Below are 21,279 nucleotides of genomic sequence, written 5' to 3'. Positions count from 1 at the left end.
CGTTTAATAATCCCTTTAGACTTCAGTCTTTTCAAGGCTGTGGTACAAAAACAGTCACGACTTGTAACGCCAGGGTGCTAAAGTCAACAAGCCAGTGGCTTAACGGCCTCTCAGGCCATCTATAATTTCCAATTGTGGAAGCGCCCCTTTACACGTGACATTTGCCGGTTTCCAAACATCCACTCATGGATGTATCGGCTATTTACATCTGCTGGTTTCACCTGTTTTTATTTCCACACCTGGTACACCAACAGAGTCAGGGTTACTTATTCCCCTCTGTTTGGGGTACCGAAGCCGGAGGGCTCCGTCGCAGTCTCAATCAGCAAGTCACTTACTACAGTTGGAAATGGATTTACTCCAGTTAGTACTTGCATATTTCAAGCCACAAGATTGCATGCTTGCGCTTGATCTTTACAATGCGTATTTACCCATTCCGGTTTGGTCACCGCATCACAGGTTCTTGCGTTTTGCAATACGCCACAACCATTAACCATTTCAGGTTCTACCGTTTGGCCTCTTGTCAACGCCTCGGGTATTCACCAAAGTGATGTTGGTGACAATAGCTCATTTCAGAGCCTTAGCGGTGACAATCGTTCCATACTTAGACGATCTGCTCATAAGAACTCTGTTTCAACAGAAGTTCCTCTTACTTGCGCTACTAACGTACACCACGGTAGCAGGTCAAGTTCAAAAACAATCGCATCTAATTCCGTCTGAACGACTTCAGTTCCTAGGTAAGATTATAAATAGGGTAAATTAAAGAGATTTACCTACTACACCAGAAATAAAATATACCATCTAGTACAATTAGTGCAAAAGCCACGCACACTATGGGTACATTGGTGTATTCGCCTTTTAGGAACAATGATGTGTTTTCAAAGCGCTTTAGTTCGCCGGGTTTCAGGGCGAGGGTGTATATACTCTAGACGAGAGTCTCAGAGGTTGAGGAGTTGTAGTTAAAAATATCAGCGACAGGGGTTCTAAAACGGATCACGACAGATTGCTGTCTATAAATGTCCTGGAACTCCGTGCAATTTACAATGCACTACATGCTTCGCTTTCAGTCTGTCCAAGTGCAGTCAGACAACGCAACGGGAGTTGCATACACAACAACCAGGGAGGACCAAAAAGCCGCATGGCAATGCGGCAGGTAGCTCGAATCCTCAATTACCCAGAACACCATTAGGTGATGTTGTTTACGACGGGAGTGGTCATCTGTTAGACAGATGATCTCACCCGTCGGGATTTTTATCCATAAAACTGGGCATTAAATCCAGAGGTGTTTCATATGTGAATCCACACTTGGGGTTACCCTCAGGTATACATGATGACATCTCGCCACAATTACAAACGCTCAGTATGTGTACAGAACGACAGATCACAAGGGCAGTGGCGGTGGAGGTTCTCACATTCGTGTGGTCATACAGCCTCGTGTATCTGGCTTCACCATTTTCCGCTGCTCTCTCTCTCTCCGTTGCTAAAACGGATCATAAGACAGTTCGTCACAGTCATACTAGTGATATCTCATGGGTTTCGGAGAAATTGCTTCTCGAAGCTCCAAGGAATACTTGCACACGATCTTGGCCCCTCATAATACGTCCAACCTGTTACAACACGGACCGTTCTTTTACCCCTATTTACCTATGTACCGCGGCTGCGGTTGACGGGGTGGGGGGTTCAGACCGCCCTCTTAAGAAAAGATATAGGGCATTACAGTATCGGTTATACCAACCATGTTACGAGCTAGAAAGCCGCTTACGGCAGCTCATTATTACACAATTGGGTGTGCCTATATATGTGGGTGTGAAGCTCAGAAGTTTCCGACATCATCTTTCAAGTTACCCGTATTCTGTTATTTACAGACGGGGTGGGATGGAGAACTGCGTTTATCTGCACTGAGGGTGCAGGTATTTATGTGGTCAATTTATTTTCACAGACGTTTGAATCTATTGCGTCGGTACACACCTTTTTTACAAGGTGTCATCAAAGTGCAGCCTCCATTTATCCCACCTACAGCGCCATGCGCCTTGAAGCTGGGTTCAGATTTCTTACAGTTTTCATATTTTGAACCCTTACAACAAATGGGGATTAAGTTTCTCACTTGGAAAACGTTTTTCTTCTAGCCGTAGCTTCGGCAAGGGTTTTGTTTTCATATTTGGGTGCCTTGTATTCCAAGCCACCGTATTTGAGTTTTCTCATAACAAAGCAGAACTTCGGACCAATTCCGATTTCTTGTTCTTCACATCAATAAACCAATAGTGGTTCCTGTGTTGACAGCACATTCTAGAATTTTGAATGTGGTACACGCATTACGCGTCTATATGTCCCGAACGTCTACAGTACGTAATACGTATACGTTGTTTGTTATCTATGATGCTGCCAACTGGGGTTAGCCAGTTTCTCAGCAGACATTATCCAGTTGGATAAAAATGACTACAAGTCAGGCTTACTTTAAGGCTAAGTTACAGTCGCCTATGTCAGTAATAGCTCATCCCATAGGTTCTGTGGGAATGTCATGACCAGCTGGTCGTGGAGCGTCTACGACGCGGCTACATAGCCTTCAGTGCACACGTTTGTGCGCGTTTACTCGTTATGAAACGGTTGCGGCATCAGCATCTAGCTTTGGCCGTCTACTGTTACAGGTGTCAAACAGCTCTCCCGCCCACGAGGGAAGCTTTGGTACGTCCCAAGAGTACTCCAGTGACCCCTAGTGGATGAAAAAGAAAATAGGATTTTGGTACTTACCAGGTAAATCCTTTTCTTTGAATCCATAGGGGGCACTGGACGCCCACCCAGAGCAGTTTTACCTGGGTTGTTTTAAGCTCAGATGAGCTTATGGTAACACATTTACCGGGGTTGTATTAAGCTCAGAGGAGCTTATGGTAACAAATTTTCACCGAGTGGTTCAAATTATAAAGGTCTATCGGTTATGGTGTCAACTGTTTAGTTGACAGTAACGTTATGGGTCAACTTTGTTGTTGTCCGTTATATTATAGGAATTCTCCATTGTCAACCTCTCTATAGTTCTTGTTCGCTCAGTAAAAAACACTGAGGTCGTACACTGAGGTACTCTGGGATATGGAGGGGTGGAGAGTTCTAAATTTAAATATTCAGTGCCTTTGTTTCTGCTAAGCCGTCCATATCCCAAGAGTACTCCAGTGCCCCCTATGGATTCAAAGAAAAGGATTTACCTGGTAAGTACCAAAATCCTATTATCGCAGCCATAAGCTTTTTATTACTTTATTTTTATAGTCTTATTCGTTTTGAGCAATCTTTCTAAAAAGCGTCTTATACGTACCTTAGAAAGAGTCCAACAACTCCCCACCAGGTCGCAACAACTCTTACCCACGTATACAGTGCTGTTTCGGCGGGCGTCTGTGTAGGATGTACTTGCAAGTCCAGCAGACGTTACCAGGCTGTGGCCTGAGCATGGGGAGAAGGTAAGGCGTCGGTTCCACAATTGAGCGGGTTTCCGGGATGGGCGGCTGTGTCACTGGTGCGTCTGTGTTCACCTGGGTGTCTGTGTTCACTGATAACGGATGTGTTCACTTGGGCGTTTGTGTTCACCATTAGTGTCTGGATCCATTCAGCGTTTGCTAGTGTATTGATCGATCCTGGAAGTGGGATTAAGTCTCCCTGAATCCCGCTCTCCTGAGGCAGGTGATACAGCACTGAGTCCCCTACCTACCATTGCGGTACGAGTAGTTGTATAAGTGCCTATTGCATATGAGTCTTGTAAACAATTACTGCTGTTTCTTTCGCCTGTGTGACTGAATATGTTAAAAGTCCTATATAAGGTAATGCAGTAATATGTTTTTCCTACATACCTGAAATGTATCTGTAGTTGAATATGTGCTCATATTGCCAATGTATACTAATGTATAACAATGTGACTGATTGCTAGTATGACTGCTGACTTATACCGTTTCTTTCAGTTTTGCTTTCTCATATATCTGATCCTCAATGCTGGTGCAAAGCAGGGAGGGGTCAGATTGTATATCACTTTAGCAAGCATTAAAGTGATTTCAGTCACAAATTGTGTAGTTAACACCAGTCAGGTGTGTGATTTGTTTATCATGCGAAAGAGAGGCAAGGGTGAGGAGGATACACTCTTGACAGCTGTACCTACATTGATATCATGGATGTCATGCAAAGCAGGGTTAACCTCTCAAGATCTCGTGGAAAATGGGTTATGTGCAAATTGTTGTAGTTTCCATCAAAGCCTCCTTAACATGCCAAGGCAGGCTCGGGTTCAGGCAGAACCTTCATGGGCATCATTTGCACAAACATTATCTAATATAGCTGAGCGAATAGGGCCAGCGCCAGTACCAGGTATAGGCTTCCCTATTAACCCTTACGTGCAACATTCCCACTGGATTATGATCCATCCAGTTCAGGAAGCTGCAGCCTTTCAACAAAAATAGTCTGAAAGGCCTGTGGTAATTAAATCAAACAGACATGTAACGTCTACACATGTTTCGAAAGGGACACTTTGGAAATGATTCCTCACATTATGGGTCTGCATACAGAGATGAGGACGAAGGTTGCAGCTCAGTAGATATATTTGAGCTAGTCAATGCTGTGAAAGCCATTCTATCCTTAGAGGAGGCAGCAGAGCCTTTGTTAAAATTCAAGGCACCAGTGTTTATACGTCCCAAAACAGTCAGAACTGAATTTCCAGATTCAGAGCCGCTGACGGAAATCAGGCAAGAGGCTTGGGTCACACCCAGTAAGATGTATCCTCTTCAGGTTAGGGATTGTTTGAATAGTGAGGTTGCGCCCAAAGTAAATACGCATGGGATTCGACTAGTGCGTAAATCTACATTACCTCTGTCTTCAACATCTGTAAATGATGTAACGGATAGGAAAATAGATGGTTTTCTTAAAATTGTTTTTCCTTGCAGTGGTGAGGCCGGCCATGGCCACAGAAGGGATGGTGAAAGGTGGTGGCCTGGGCTGATGCATTGGAAGATGATCTTTTATTTGCTACTAGAGAACAAAAGTTCCATACTGCACATATTAAACAGGCAGCTATTTTTATAAGAAGCAGCCTTTGATATGGGTACAGTAGCTTCTCAAGCATCAGCCTCAGCAGTAGCAGCACGCAGAGCGGTCTGGCTACGTATATGGAAGGCTGACTCAGAGTCCAAAATGGTACTAGAGTCTTTGCCTTTTACTGAAGATATTCTTTTTGGTCAAGAAAGCTATATTTTAGAGTCTGAAGCAGACTCTAAAAATGAAGTTTTATTCAGTTTACAAGTCTAAACCGAAGTTTCCAGATTTTTGGTCCAGCAAAAGGAAAGGGTTATGGCAAACAGTCCCAATCAGATAGGTCTGGAAAGACTAAAAAGCTTGGGTTACCAGAGGGCCTGCTTCCAAAGCAGAATATAAGCCATCAGCCTGATGGCACGGGCCTCCACCTGGGGGATCCCAGGGTGGGAGGCGGCTTCTTTTATTTGCACAGAACTGGCAGCAGTCCACCACTGATGCCTGGGTGCAAGAAGCAGTGTCTTATGGTGATGCGTTTGCATCAAGTAACACCCTCCGCAAAGTTTTTTTGTTGTTTTTTGTACCAGCCCGTCTTCAAAGGAAACGAAGGCCAGTGCTTTATGGGAGGCAGTTCAGAAGTTGTTACAATCGGGTGTGATAGTAACGGTCCTCCTGCTCAGCAGGGACAAGGTTTCTATTCCAACATGTTTTCTAGTACAGAAACCGAATGGGTCATAACCCGACCATTCTCAATCTCGAAACTCTGAACAGATACATTTGGATGCCTCGGTTTCATATGGAAACTTTACGCTCCATTGGCTTGGCCTTGTAGCTGGGGGATTTAGGGTATCTCTAGATATCCAAGATGCTAACCTACATGTACCTATAGCACTGTTCCATCAGTGTGTATCTCAGGGTTGCTATCCACTGGCAACATTTTCCGTTTCAGGCCCTACCATTTAGACTAGTTACAGTTCCAAGAAGGTTCACCAAAATTATGGTGGTGATGGCGGCCTATCTCCGTCATCAGGGGATACAGATTTTCCCATAGCTGGACGACCTGTTAATCCTGACTCAATCTCAGGAAATTCTCCAGTGCCATCTACAAATGACAATAGCCTGTTTACAAAGCCAAGTATGGCTCATAAATTGAGCGAAGTCTTCCCTGGTTCCGTCACAACACATTACGCACATGGAGGCTGTATTGCATTCCAGGCATCAGAGTTTTTCTACCTCTGAACAAAATATCCATAAAACAGACAAGGATTCAGGAGCTACTACACAGTTGAAGATTATCCATTCAGGCAGCAATGCGAGTGATGGGATCTATGGTATCTACATTCGACATGGTGGAATATGCTTAATTCCACTCGAGGCCCCTTCAACGTCTGATGCTTTTCAGATGGAATGGACTGCATCAGACGATAAAAACCCAGGAAGTACAGAGGTCGTTAGCCTGGTGGCTACAGACATCCCATCTGTACAATGGGCGACCCTTTTGGATCTTAGAGTTGGAGATTCTGACAACGGACGCCAGTCTTCAGGGCTGGGGAGCAGTGTCAGAAAAGTGTTGCTTTCAGGGGCAGTGGACCAAGGAAGAAAGTTGCCTGCCAATAAATATATTGGAACTTTGGGCCATATGTATGGCATTCACTCAGGTAAATGACATACTTCAAGGAAAACTGGTACAGATTCGCTGGGACAATGCAACGGCAGTAGCGTACCTCAATAATCAGGGAGGAACTCGCAGCCAAAACACAATGAAGGAAGTAAGCCGCACGTTAAGGTGGGCAGAAATTCATCATCCGGCCTTGTCCGCAGTGTTCGTTCCGGGAGTGCAAAACTGGGAAGCGTATTTTCTCAGTCGACATGCCATTCATGTTATCAAATGGGCTTTACACCCAGAAGTCTTCCAGATTCTGGTAGACAAGTGGGGCCTGCCGTAGACCTCATTCTCGTCAGAACTACAAAGTTCCCACATGCGGGTCAAGGACAAAGGATCCCAAAGCGATCTTCATAGATGCTCGGTCAGTGAGATGGGTGTTTCAGCTGGCCAATTACCTGTTGCCCAGGGTGATCTGGAAAATCAAACAAGGAAAGGGCACCGTGATAATAATAGCTCCGGCATGGCCCAGAAGATATTGGTATACAGATCTGCAGTGGCTTTCCGGGGATATTCCGTTTCTACTGCCTCAACGTCCAGATCTATTGTCTCACGGTCCTTGTCATTACAAACACCTGGATTGGCTGTTTTTGACGGCGTGGCTTTTGAGACATCCATCCTGAAAGCAAAAGGATTTTCACAACAGGTCATTTAAATAATGCTTAGGGCAAGGAAACCATCCTTTGCTCGCATTTATTACCGGCTATGGCATGCTTATAATCAGTGGTGCACTGCCAGAAATTATGACCCGAGGTCTTTCAGAGTTTCAAGAGTTCCATCATTCCTTCAAGCAGGAATAGATAAATGTCTACGTGTGTAGTCCTTAAAAGTACAAGTGTCAGCACGAACTGTATGGATCCAAAAGGAAAAATGCTAACCTACAGTATGTTTGCACTTTTTTTCAAGGAATACTTCACATTTAGCCTTCCTTAGGACATTTCAAGTTGCCCCATTTGAACCACTGAATAAAGTGGATTTCAAATGGTTGACAGCAAAAGTTTTCTTTCTACTGGCAATTGCCTCCGCTAGAAGAGTCTCCGATTTAGTGGCGTTATCATGTCGCCTCCTTTTCTGATATTTCATCCAGATAGAGCAGTTCTCCGAACTAGATCTGCTTATCTTCCTAAGGTGATCTCTAAATTACACCTTAATGAAGAGATTGTTGTTCCGGCTTTTCAGGGACCGGACTTCTCTGCGGGAGATGCATCATTGAACGTATTCCGTGCATTAAGGATCTATGTGGATCGTACCAGTACCATCAGAAAGACACACTCTCTTCGTTCTCCATGGATTTCACAAGAGAGGATGGCCTGCTGACAAGCAGACACTGGCAAAGGTGGCTTCGGATGACTATTTCAGAAGCATACTCTCAAGCTGATCTCCCTATTCTGGCTAATGTCTCTGCTCACTCTACTCGTAAAGGTAGATCCTTCATGGGCAGCACAATGTGGTGCCTCAGCTGAAAGATATGTAAGGCAGCCTCATGAGTTTCCATTAACACATTCATTAGACATTATGCCTTTGATACCTTTGCCTCTCAGGACGCTGCATTCGGGCAAAGGATTTTCCTGACCAATCAGGAGCATCCCCTCCACTAAATTTGCTTTGGGACATCCCACTGTTTATACTGTGGATAATCTGTGGACCCTGCAGAAGAAATATGTAGTTATGGTAGACTTACGGTCGATAACTCTATTTCTCCTAAGTCCACAGTATCCACAGGGATCCCACCCTGACGCACCTGATTTGAGGATCCTTACACCTACTAACCTCTTCCTTCTTTTATGGAAGGGTGTGCATGTGTGCTCTTCTCGCCTGATTAGGGCTCTCTATGATGCTCCTGCCTTGAGCTTTGGAAAATAACTGAATTGCCTGAGCCAGGAGGCGGGGATATATAGACTGGCCCTTTGCATCCTGGGAGGCCGAAAACTTTGATTGGTGCCATTCCACTGACGCTACCTTACATCCCAATGTTTATACCGTAGATACTGTGGACTTAGGAGAAATAGTTATCAATGGTAATTCTACCATAACTACGTATTTCTTAGGGATAAATTTAAATACACCATGTCTGCCACATATATATCCTCATGTTTGTCACATTTTCTAGAGTTAACAGTTGATTCTCTCATGATACCTCTATCTGAATTGTGCCAATTAATACTATATATATGGAATTGCTTTTTTTTCTTTTATAAGACAGACCCCTCCATCCCTCTGAAGCATTCTTAGTTCTGTCCCAGATGTTTGGCCGATTAGGTAGATAATTTATCACTGTCTTGCTTGATTGTTTGAAGAATCTGGCTAATGGTTAGAAAGTGCTCTTGAGTATCTGATTAACTTACTGCCCTTTACCATGCAATGGACTATTTTGGAAATTATCCCTTTGCAAAAACATATGACCCATGGTGTAAGATGCTCTCTTTGGCGATTAGCACTTCTGCTTAAAAAAACGAGCAACATAAAAATCCTATTTTGGTCGGTATCCAATTAGGTGCGATTGTTTTTCAGCCAATAAAAATGGGCTGATATCGCGAATTTTGACCAGTTGTCATTATCACGTAATCCATTTTTATCCAGTTTTTATCGGCCGAAAACGGACCCGGGATTGTGCGATAACGCATGGTATCCGGGATAAGCACCCGAAGCATAATCCCTGATAAATCCTGGTTTTGCAGGGCTAATTGGATAGCCCTGGCTGAATTAAGTAAGTAAATTACAGCAGCTAATTGGATACCAGCCATAGGGGTCTATTCATGAAGCAGTGAAAAGTGTGGAGAAATGAGCCAGTGGAAAAGTTGCCCTTGGCAATCAATCAGCATTGAAGTAACATTTATAATTTGCATACTATACACTTGTACGGAGCAGCTGATTTGGTTGCCATGGGAAACTTCTCCACAGGTTCACTTCTCACACTTTTCACTGCTTCATGAATAAACGCCTTAGGTGGGTATCCGATTATGTGTGATTCATTTTTGGCAGATCAAAACGTCTGTATATTGCAATTTTTAACTGATGGTCATTATTGCAGTTATCAAGGCCATTTTCGCGATCATGCGATAACATACGGGATCCGGTATAAGCTCCTGATTTCATGAGTTATTACTGCTCCGGTTGTCCGTTATCATGGATTATGCTTCGGGTGCCTGAGGCATCCGAAACATAATCCATGATCAGTGCCGGCACTGGGGAGAAGAGCGTGCAGTATCAGGGCTAATTGGATAGCCCCCGGTGATACAATTGACCACAAGTAATTGGATCGCCCCCTTATTAGAATGAACTGGGCGATGGCATAATTGACAGAGGTCTGTTTTTCTCACTTTTTGGTACTTGGGAAAGTTGCATTGATATGCTGCCCCCAGTATCTTAAACCGATTTTATTTAAATAGCTTTCGAATACCATTGGTAAGTATTTGAGAAATGGGGCTGCTGACTCCCCACATGTGCTAGTAATGTGAGGTTTTATCCTGCATTGTCCCCTTATATGTAGTAATTTTATTGTTACATGTTTGCTATCATTTGGTGTTACCTTGCCTTGTGTTTTTTATTTGTTGAATATTTTGTTATGTCTCTATGGGGTCGATTCAATTGAAATCAAATTGAATACTGCTGGGAGGGATGTCCCAGCGGTATTCAATTTAGCATGCTGCTTTGTAGGAGAATGCCCTTACTTGTGCCTTAAACAGGTTGTTTTGGTGCGAGAACGGGTATTCTCAGACATAAGTGCCCTGCCGCGATGCTGTTTGTGCCACGTTAAGGCACAAAACAGCATTGCGGCACTAGTTTCGTTGGATTTCTGCTCGCACCCCCAGAGCGGTGCGATCAGAAATCCACTAGTCGGAGTAAACAGTGCGCTGAATTGAATAGTGCCGGAACCTCCTTCCTGGTTCTATTCAATTTGCGTCCATTTGAATCGAGGACAAATATTGGCTATTTGTTATGGTCACACATTCAAAATTATTTTGTGATGCTATTTTTCTACCTTTTATGTTCTTTGATTTAGATCAATAAAAAGACAATTTTTTAAACATTATTGTAGTGCCTTTAAACTAAAAATTCCCACTGTTACTCAAAAAAACAAACACATATTTGTAACGCCAGTTTCTATTTTTAAATATTGCACGGCAATCCCCTGCACCAATCAAATTAGAGTAATAACTTCGAAAAATACCTTCCAATTATCTTTGGATACTTGGAATACATAGAAACATAGAATTTGACAGCAGATCAGAACCTCCTTTTTTTTTTTTTTTAAATAAGTAATCCTTTTGGTAACTTCAACCCTATAGAAACATACTGCATCTGTACTTGAAATATGCCTGTATACATGTACTGTAAATATAAACAAGTAAAATACTCCCTGTAAACCCATGAAGTGTCTAATTTATGAATATATATCCCCGTGTTACACCCTTTTTGTATATAACATACTTGTAGATTGCAAGCTCCTGGGCTAAACTCTTGCGTAATTCTTCCATCTCTTTATTCTGCTGTTGTTGCAGCTGGACCGAAATATTAATCTCTCTCCTCCTGTCTTCCAGCTCCTGCAGCTGTTCCTGGGTAGAGAGATGGTTTTGGGATATTAGATCCTAGTAGAGCTGATATGGTATAGTATGTTTGTTGAGAGAACTGGTGTGCTGAATAGGCTATATGAGGAGGTGATACATGGACACTTCCTGTGTTATTTGAGCTGCACCCCAATTTTGGCTGTCAAAAGCAAGTTGTGTGTGTGCAGATGGGATAAAAGGAAATGCCTCAGATTTATGGCCATGATATTGTTACTGGTTTATAAATAGACTTCTCCCTCCCTGAGCACTGGAGCCAGAGTCATAAGTGCCAACAGTAAGAGTGATATGAAAGGTTTTCTTCTGCTTCATAGCAACACTGGACATCATAAATGCGCAAAAGCATTGTTCACTATGCTGAACTATTTATATTTACTAAACAGTGGCTCTTCAAAGTTGACTATTTTCATGGACTTTAACCACTTAATTTAAAACCGTAGCAGTAATCAATGCTGAATCAGGTTTGTTTTGCATTTATTGGCGTTTTAAAACCCGCATTCAAAGCTGCTGGACTGTTACATTTACTAAACGCAGAGTTTTCAGAGCTGCAGATTTATGGTGGATTTGAAAACGATGGCCAAAATGTAATGAAGTCCAAGTTTGGCAGCCGTGTGGGATGCCTGCCGAACGCGGACATTTTTTTTAAAGGAGCAATCATGTACAAGGCTAAACCATGCCTTGTAAGTGATTGTCCCTTTAAAAAAAGGTCAGAGTTCAGCCGGCATCCCGCACGGCTGCCAAACTTGGACTTCATTACTTCCCGCCCCAGGTGTTTAGCAAAGCTACCCCATGACTATCAAAGCAGGATTGCTTATTTATTCATAGTTGGCAAATGTTTGTACTACCGTGTCATTTTTGTATAAAAGCATTAACCCAATCTGAACAATGGGGCTGAATTATTCAAATGCAGCAGGAGGTGTCTGGTGTACATATACACCTCATGTCTGCTTCTGTGATCCACAGCATCGGATCACTTTTGTGTGAACATTGCCCTCAGGTTACTCACTGTTCATGCAATCAGGGCCAGGAACGCTGTCAGACACTACCACTTCCTCGACCACAAATGGCTGCAGACTGTCAATCAGGCTGTGGCATAGGCGGTACTACCTGTGAGGACTTAGAACCTGCTCTGCATATGCACAGAATGGGTTCTGTGCATGCGCTGTCCAACAAACATCGATATATGTAAACCATCGGATTTCCGTATATCTCTGAATCACTCCCAGTGTTCTATATTTTCTGTCCAACATAATATAATTAAATAGTTAAACAATTTATTTATAGAATCATAACATGTATGACCCCCTAGAGAACTCTAGGTATGGAGGGTCATTTGGAGCACTATGCTTAAAATATGAAAAATGACACTTAAAAAATTTGTTTACCCACAATTCCTCTGCATACCCTGCCTTATTACATTGGTTAGTAATGCTCCTTAATGTCAGGAGGAAGAGGCAGTGTGTGGTACTACCTCCATTGATGTTGGTCTGAGAATAAAAAAGGAGGTGGAACATGCACAGTCTGGGCCTGGTTCTGAGTCATACACAAATGCACATGCAGCAGCCTCTATTTGTGGTCATCTGTCTGAGTTTATGCAAATGCTGTTACAAAGTCATTCCCTTGCGTACATCCATGCGGACGAATATCCAAAGATTGAGACACCCACTTTAAGCATTAATGCATGCTGTAATACCAATTGATACTTCCTTATAAGCCACCATAAGTTGCACCATAGAAACTTGCACTGGCTCTATAGCAGGTGCAATTTCTCTGCCTATGGCCTCATTACATATTTAACCCATATAGCGTACATTTTAGATATAGTTCCCCTAGACCATGTCAGCGAGTATTACTACTTTAAACAGTTCCTGGACAGAGAGATTCGCCTTTGCATGATAGCAAGGGTCAGATAAAGGTTGGAAGGTGATGTCTAGTATCCAGCTGTAGGGTATTTTGAGGGTAACACTCCGGTGTTGGTTAGAGAAAGATCGCTTATTCCTGCGTATAGTTATGTACAAAAGTAGAATATGAACATTAACTGTATTTACTGTAAATTACATATGCAGGGGAATCCAGAGGATACCACCCACAAGAGCAGTTGGGGAAAGACATCGCCCACCCTTTCAAATCCACCTATGACCTTTTTTGTAATGAAGAGACACATCTCTGTGTCCAATGAACAATGAGATTACAGTGACCATTGTATTGTGTATGCATGTTGTGTATAAAAGGACCATTGTTGCCTGGCCGGTCAGAAGACTCTGAACGCTTTCTATCTGACCAGCGGAGGACCAGCCTGGGTTGCGCTTGCAAAACATTCTCACGTACATGCATTCTCTGTAGCCATTATTCTGTTTAGATTTACTTGTTAGCCTGTAGTGTATGATTTGTATTGTTTTACCTTTTTGGAATTAATCCACTGAGGCCTTAGAACCCTGTGGTTGCAACTACAAATCAGTGTTGTGTTTTCACTTTCCTGCATGGGCTTTATGGTGTATTAATCTGTATAAGGTGTATTGATAAGGTGTACGCACTGCGGGTACTTTTATACCGCCAGTGCTACTTAAGGTTTAAAAGATAACATTGTTGCAGTACTTTGCTGCTAAGGTTTAAAGTGTAAGCATATCATTACATTGTATCATTAACAAGGTTTAAAGGTTATCAATTTGTGTGTGCGCCCGCTGTGTGTTCTCTGTACACTCAGCGCTGCGTGTGTACGCCAAGTGCGTACCACGTGCAGGACTCTGTACGCAAATAGCGTACAAAGTGCGTAGCACGTGCATTTAGTTTAGCGGCCATAGCGGCTCCACGGTAAAAGTGTATTTAGAGGTATAGCTTTGCGGTCTAAGGTAATATCGACATTATCAGCACTTACAACCCGCCGCCCCCCCCAAAAAAAAAAGACGACTATGAACATCAGCATTGTGTGCCACTCAGTCAGACATCAGACCCCCGTCTAGAATTCCACTGTCTTCATTTATTAAGATTAAAATTATTAAAGTAGAACTAAACTACCAAACAGAGCTCCACTGCACCCCCCCCCCCAACCCCCCACCACCCCTGAAGCATAATCAGTATCTGAATGATACTAAGTTGGCTTAAAGATGGTTAAACGTACAAAAATACACACAAAAAAGTGTGCCGACTATTTCTGTCGACCATTTCCATGTCGACCTTTTGTACCTGTCAACCTAAGGCGTCGAACATATAGGGTCGACCTATTGACTGTATCTTCCCAATGTAGATCTACTATATCATACCCAGGTGATCAGAAGAGCAGAGAGAAGGCTGGATATTTTTTCCAGGCCCCACTCACTGAGCAGCGGCAATTGACATTTTGCTTTTGAGTTGCACAACTCTGCATGACCCTTTCCCACATGACAAATCCCATAACGTTTTATATTTTGGTTTGCATCAAATCTACAGTCTCATATGCAACTGCCTTAAAAGTGATATTGGCTATGTAATATTAAAATGTGTACCAGGCCAAAGGGCATGTTGTGATGATGGAAATAAAATAAGTACCGTATTTGCCGGCGTATAAGACGACTGGGCGTATAAGACGACCCCCCAACATTTCCACTCAAAATATAGAGTTTGTTATGTACTCGCCATATAAGACTACCCCCTCTTCCGCACACCTTCCACACACCAAATAAAACGTAAAAGAACATCAGATTTGATTTGATTTCTCAGGAACACAGACATGCAGCCCACAACCCAGAGGAACTCTGGCAACACACTGTAGAAGATTAGAAAAAAAACAGCGGGCGCCACCTCCTCGTTGTATAACCTTTTAATAGATCCGTAAAACAGAGATAAAAATTATACTCACAAACATAGGAGTATGACAGGCACATCAAGAGTATAAACACATGTCAGTGCTGCCGCTGTCCCCCCTGCCTAAGCCGACTGGGGGGACCCCCCCCCCCTTCTTATGCATACCTTGATACTCCAAATCTCTTATAAGAGACATGTCAGTGCTGCCGCTGTCCTCCCTGCCTAACCGCCTGTCACTGCTGAATGTGGGGGGGGGAGGGGGGTGCAGCCAACATCTTCTTAACCCCCTGGATTGCTGAAAACGGGGGTCCGTCCGTGAGGCCACGCCCCCTTATGCTAGGCCACGCCCCTGTTTCGCGACTTCCCGCACCGGGTGTCACCAGGGGCAGTGACGCCCCTGGCTATATGTATGCCAGGCGTATAAGACGACTCCCGGCGTATAAGACGACCCCCCGCTTGGAGGCATGTTTTTCAGGGGGAAAAAGTCGTCTTATACGCCGGCAAATACGGTAATGCTAGTATCAGTTTATTAAACAAGGCATTTGTGTATGTATGTCATCAATATAGCTGCATCCAGCTATATCATGGAAAGGAAAAAGTCCAATTCAGCATATTCTGCCAAAACTGTTTTTGCCTGGTTCTACTTCTGCTCACTTCTAGTTTAGCCAATATGTGCATAGTTAATGGGTGCATGTTTCCAGCTCCCCAGATCACTCGTTGTGAGCTAAGCTCTGCATATTGCTCTGGTCTGCTTGAATGTTTGTCAGAGTCTAGACAGATTTTAGCTCCAGGTTGCACTGTAAATCCCTGTTGTAGCTAGAAAGCTTATTTTTCACAAGCTGCAAAGCTATTAAACATTTATTTCAGATATAGGAATAGAATTATTAAAGTTTCTAAAAATGAAAAATGGTTCTGTTGCCCATAGCAACCAAACAGTTTCTGTCTATCATTTTCTAGAATGCAACAGAAAATTATATCTAGACTCGAATTGGTTGCTATGGGCAACACTACCACTTTTCATTAATAGAAGTTTTAGTAAATCTACCCCGCATAGTCTATTTACCTGTAGTAGTAAATTTTAATTTAATTATCTAACAAAAGTTTATTGAATAAAAATATTTGGTCTTTAACAACTTACCTGATTTTTTTTATTTTCTTTTAAAACAGCTCAAAAAATTTAGTTTTCTTTTTAATGTAATAAAGTTTTAAAAGTATTCTTAATGATATATTTAAATATCATATAAAAAAAAAAAATACCATCTCGTGTCCCCAGGCCCCCCATTACAAATCTACTTCCCACCCCTCATCAAAAATAGCACCCCCAATGGCAAAAGATCCTCCGCATTATCAAGTTCCACCCCAGGGGCGTAATGAGAAATGTTTCTCCCCCAAGCCAAAACACTCTCTGGCGTCCACCCCCCCATAATCGTCACTAGTAAAGCGATGAATCTGCATGCGCCTTCGGCGAGCTCCGCAAAAAAGGGGTATGGCCTTGCTGAAATGGGCGTAGTTTTGAATAAAGGGGCGTGGCATTGCAGGAAAAGACTACCTTATACCCCAGTAATCCTGATTCATTCATTATTTGTAATTTTTCCTCCTTATAGTTAATGTCCATTATACATTATGCCACATACTGCAACGGCCCTTAGACATTATGCCACACACAATAATGCCCATGACACAATATGCCACACACCATAATGCCCCCAACACATTATGCCACACACCATAATGCCTGTGACACATTATGACACGCATCGCAATGCTCGTTATACATTGTTACACACTGCAATGCCCCCAACACATTATAGCACATACAATGCCTGTGACACATTATGACACACACCGCAACGTCCGTGATACATTATGCCACACACTGCAATGTCCGTTATACATTATGCCACACTGCAATGCCCCTGAGACATACCACATACCACAATGCCCGTGATATAGTATGCCACACGCCGTAATGCCTGTGACACATTATGACACACACCGCAATGTCCGTGATACATTATGCCACCCCCCCCAATGCCCATTACACATTAAGTCCGACAGTAAGGCTTCTAATTACTTTTAAATTACCTGCTCGTTGCCAGTGGTTTCATGCTCTTGGTTCCATGCACAGTGCCAGGGGTTTTCATGCTCAGGGTGTCATGCTCGTTGCCAGGGGTTTCATGCGGTAGGTGTTATACTTTTTGCCAGAGGTATCACGTGCTGGGTTTCAAGTTTGTTGCCAGGGGGTAATATTTGTTGCCAGGGATTTCATGCACTGGGTGTCATGCTCGTTGCTAGGGGGTAATGCTTGTTGCCAGGGATTTCATGAGCTGGGTGTTGTGCTTGTAACCAGGGGGTAATGCGTGTTGCTAGGCCTGTGCTCCCAGTGCCACATATGCCTCTAGTGCCAGATATTCCCCCGCAGTGCCAGATACACATATGCCCCCAGTGCCTCATATGCCCCCCCAGTACCAGCTACACACATACCCCCAGTGCCAAATATGCCCCCCCTAGTGCCAGGTACACATATACCCCCAGTGCCAAATATGCCCCCCCTAGTGCCAGGTACACATATACCCCCAGTGCCAAATATGCCCCCCCTAGTGCCAGGTACACATATACCCCCAGTGCCAAATATGCCCCCCTAGTGCCAGGTACACATATACCCCCAGTGCCAAATATGCCCCCCTAATGCCAGGTACACATATACCCCCCCAGTGCCAGGTACACACATACCCCCCCCCCTTCCCCCCAGTGCCAAATATGTCTTCCCAGTGTCAGGTACACATATACCCCCAGTGCCAGGTACACATATTTCTCCCCCCCCCCCTGGTGCCAAATATGCCCCCCCAGTGCCAGGTACACATATACCCCCCAGTGCCAAATAAGCCCCTCCCAGTACCAGGTACACATATACCCCCCCAGTGCCAAATATGCCCCCCCAGTGCCAAATATGCCCCCTCAGTGCCAAATATGCCCCCCCCCCCAGTGCCAGGTACACACACACGCACCCCAGTGCCAAATATGCTCCCCCCCCCCCCCCCCCCCAGTGCCAGGTACAACCCCCCCCCCCTCCCCGCTGCTGTGCTTGTTGGGAAGGACATGGGAGGGCACAGTGTGCGCCTCTTCTGTGTGTCCCTCCTGGGTCTCCGGCGGCAGCGGCGTGTCTGTTAAATGAACTGCCGGTTCGTGAGCCAATCAGAGCTCACAAACCGGCACTTCATTTAAAAGACACGCCGCTGCCGCCAGAGACCCAGGAGGGACACACAGGAGAGGCGCACACTGTGCCCTCCTGTGTCCTTCCCAAAACAGCACAATCAGTGGCGGTGACTGCGGCGCCCCCCCAGCCCTGCGCCTCCAAGCGATCGCATTGGCTGCGGGACCCTAGTTACGCCGCTGCTCTGCCCCCTAGCCACCACCCTCACCCCGTAACAATAGTCCCCTGACTGATTATTTTAAATATAGCCACCACGCCCCTCAGTTGCAGAGAGTGGAGAAGGGAGGACTGATCATCAGTCCCCCCTGCTGCATCTGATCTCTGCACACACAGAGATCAGCGGGATACAGTTGTTAGGTCGACACGACTTAGGTCGACCACTGAAGGTCGACATGGTACTAGGTCGACATGAGTTTTTCACCTTTTTTTCCCTTTTTTTCATTTTTTGGACTTTTTCATACTTGACGATCCACGTGGACTACAATTGGGAATGGTAACCTGGGCCGAGCGCAGCGGTAGCGGAGCAAGACACCTTGCCCGAAGCATGGCTAGCCAGGCGAGGGGACACGGTGCACTAATTGGGGTTTCCCATCACTTTACAAAGAAAACAACACCAAAAACGTCCAAAACTCATGTCGACCTTTTCACCTGTTGACCTAGTACATGTCGACCTAGTGCATGTCGACCTAATGCCTGTTGACATTCAGTGGTCAACCTGACTGTTGACCTAAGTTGCGTCGACCCAACAACACGTTCCCAGATCAGCATAGATGTGATGGGGAACGGCACTATGTTCCTCTCCCAGCACATTTAGTTCCGGTGCATGCGCCCCGGAATGCCACTCATAAGGCATTCTGGGGCGTGATTTCAAGAGTGATGTCGGTGATCAGAGACCTCCGTATCACTCCAAGGGGGGCGCTGGAGCAGGAAGGGAAGCAGCGTTGCGTGTCAGACGTATGTGATGTGACCTGGCCAGGTAATGTACTCCTGGCTGCGGTCGTATCACATATGTTAGTGCCAGGCAAGTGGTTAAACTTTTTAAGCTGAGCTCAGGCCCTGCTCCAGTCCAATTCCACATTGTCTGGTTCTGGAGCATCAGCCATCCCTATTGTGTCCAATACCTTCTCTCAATTTGCCACTTAAATTCATACCCTATAAAGCATCACTTTCTTTCCTCTCTCCCTCTTCATGACAACAATTTGCTCTTGTAGGCTACATTTCTGTACTTGAAGATGACACGATTCTGTTTCCAGCGGCCTGATTTCCTCTCTCAGCTTGAGTAACTCTTCCTTTGCTCTTTGCAGAGCTTTTGTCCCAGTTTCACTGCGCTCCAGCAGTTGCAGCAATCTGGGTTCATAGTGATCTTGCAAACTCCTATGTTGCTCATCAATTTGGCTTTGAAGCTCTGAAGAAAGCCGTCTTCTTTCTTTCAGTTCACGTGAGAACCGTCTGTTTTGTGGAGCTCTAAGGCGTTGTTCTTCTCCTTCTCGCTGCAGAGTAAACGTAGTCTGGAGTTGTGTAAGCTCTTCTGTCAACCGATTTGCAAGAGCCCCTAGTTCCTCTTGTTCTGCTGTTTTCTGCACTAACTCCTGGCGACGATTTTCAAGTTGGTATTTACATGCTACACACTCCTTTGTTACTTGGAATAACCTGCGGCGCATTACCCGTATCTCTTCCCTCAAAGAGTCTCTTTCCAATTCTGCACAAGCTCTCTGTCCATATGCCTGAATTATTTCTTCATGTGCCTGTTGTACAGCCTCCAAAGAGGGCTCCCGCAGCAAGGCCAATTCACGTATGAGCTCATCCCGTTCCCTTTCCAAGTCTTCCACAGCAGCAATACAAAACTGGAACCTTGCCCCTAGGTCTTCTAGGGACAAAAGTTCTTCAGAGCCTGGTGAAGAGGAACTGGACTGTGCAAGTGCCCTAGAAGGGTAAAAGAAAACACATTTTAGTCTTTGATACAGTTGTGGGTAGTATACTGGATTCAAGTGCGTGCTAAGTATTGCGCTGAATATGTAGCAAACTCATCCACTTACAAGAATTATATGCAGTCTTCTGGATGAGCGATGTGAAAATAATGGCAACTAATTTTTGCAGGAACATTCCAATGTTCAGGCCAGGGCCTGATTAAGGGTTCCAACCGCCCTAGGCTAATACAGAAGTGCCCCCCTCCAATTTTTTTCAATAGGAGATATTATTGAAGATATACATAGAAATATAGATGCAAGGAATGTGAACGTCAGTCTTACAGAACAGAGGCTACTAATAGCCTCCTTTTCAGTACTGTGAGCACCTCTGGTGTCTGGTCCTTGAAAACATGGATGCACAGTCACATTAAGTTTATATCTTTGCTGAGGTATTAATCCCCAAAAGATTAAATGAATAAGGTCACTGAGATGTAACTCCGCTGGCAGAGTAAAAGTCTCTCAGATTCCTCCTGACGTGTAAATGCACTTTTAGCTAAGGCAGTGGTTCCCAAACTTTTTTTGAATCACTGCGCCCTAGATCATCAGAATTTTTTTCACGGCCCCCCTAGGCCAAATGTTTCTTCTTGAGAAATTTGGAAAGAAATATTAAATGAAGTAAATTGTGTTTCTATGTCATCCTTAGGTTCTATTGCGTGGTGAGGGACAAGATTTGCTTCTGTTTGTCCACATACTGTATTGTATGATTGGCAGCCACCAACACTGGTTTTACCTATTACATTGACCATAAATAGTTTAATTGGTCCTGGACCACTAACCTGAGGCACCCCTGCAAGTGTCCCGAGGCCGCCCAGGGAGTCACAACACACAGTTTAAGAACCACTGCTCTAAGGAACTGGTCAGTTACTTTGAGAACCTGTGTGATAGTGACTTGCTTTATTGAATCAGCCCCATAGCTCGCAGTTGCACACTTTGCTTTTTCATTTCACTACGAACTGCAACAGTATAAAGGCAATGTGGTTTACACCACAATTACACAGCATTTGTGGACTAATTCAATGGAATTACAGATCTGTAGCCTATGACAGGCACACTTAGGGGGTAATTCAGATCTGATCGCTGCTGTGCGTTTCCGCACAGCGG

The 21,279-nt window shown here is 44.3% G+C and overlaps 1 protein-coding gene across 3 annotated transcripts in view; it reads right to left on the bottom strand.

Moving 5' to 3' along the window:
* The window catches only part of SYNC (syncoilin, intermediate filament protein), a 93,095-nt gene that overhangs the window by 69,195 nt on the left and 2,621 nt on the right, over positions 1 to 21,279 (bottom strand). Inside the window, exons 2-3 of one of the 3 annotated variants that reach the window (XM_063954143.1) lie at positions 19,363 to 20,134; positions 11,084 to 11,208 (exon numbers count right to left, since the gene is read on the bottom strand). In XM_063954143.1, the coding sequence (XP_063810213.1) occupies positions 11,084 to 11,208; positions 19,363 to 20,134 (897 nt within the window). The remainder of the gene's footprint in view (positions 1 to 11,083; positions 11,209 to 19,362; positions 20,135 to 21,279) is intronic. The other 2 variants (XM_063954144.1, XM_063954145.1) reach the window with 2 other exon arrangements.

This window comes from Pseudophryne corroboree, chromosome 2, assembly GCF_028390025.1.
Source record: "Pseudophryne corroboree isolate aPseCor3 chromosome 2, aPseCor3.hap2, whole genome shotgun sequence".
In the NCBI taxonomy this organism is placed as follows: Eukaryota; Metazoa; Chordata; class Amphibia; order Anura; family Myobatrachidae; genus Pseudophryne; species Pseudophryne corroboree.
The sequence above is the reverse complement of the archived record's forward strand: the minus strand, read 5'-3'. Positions and strand labels throughout refer to the sequence as shown.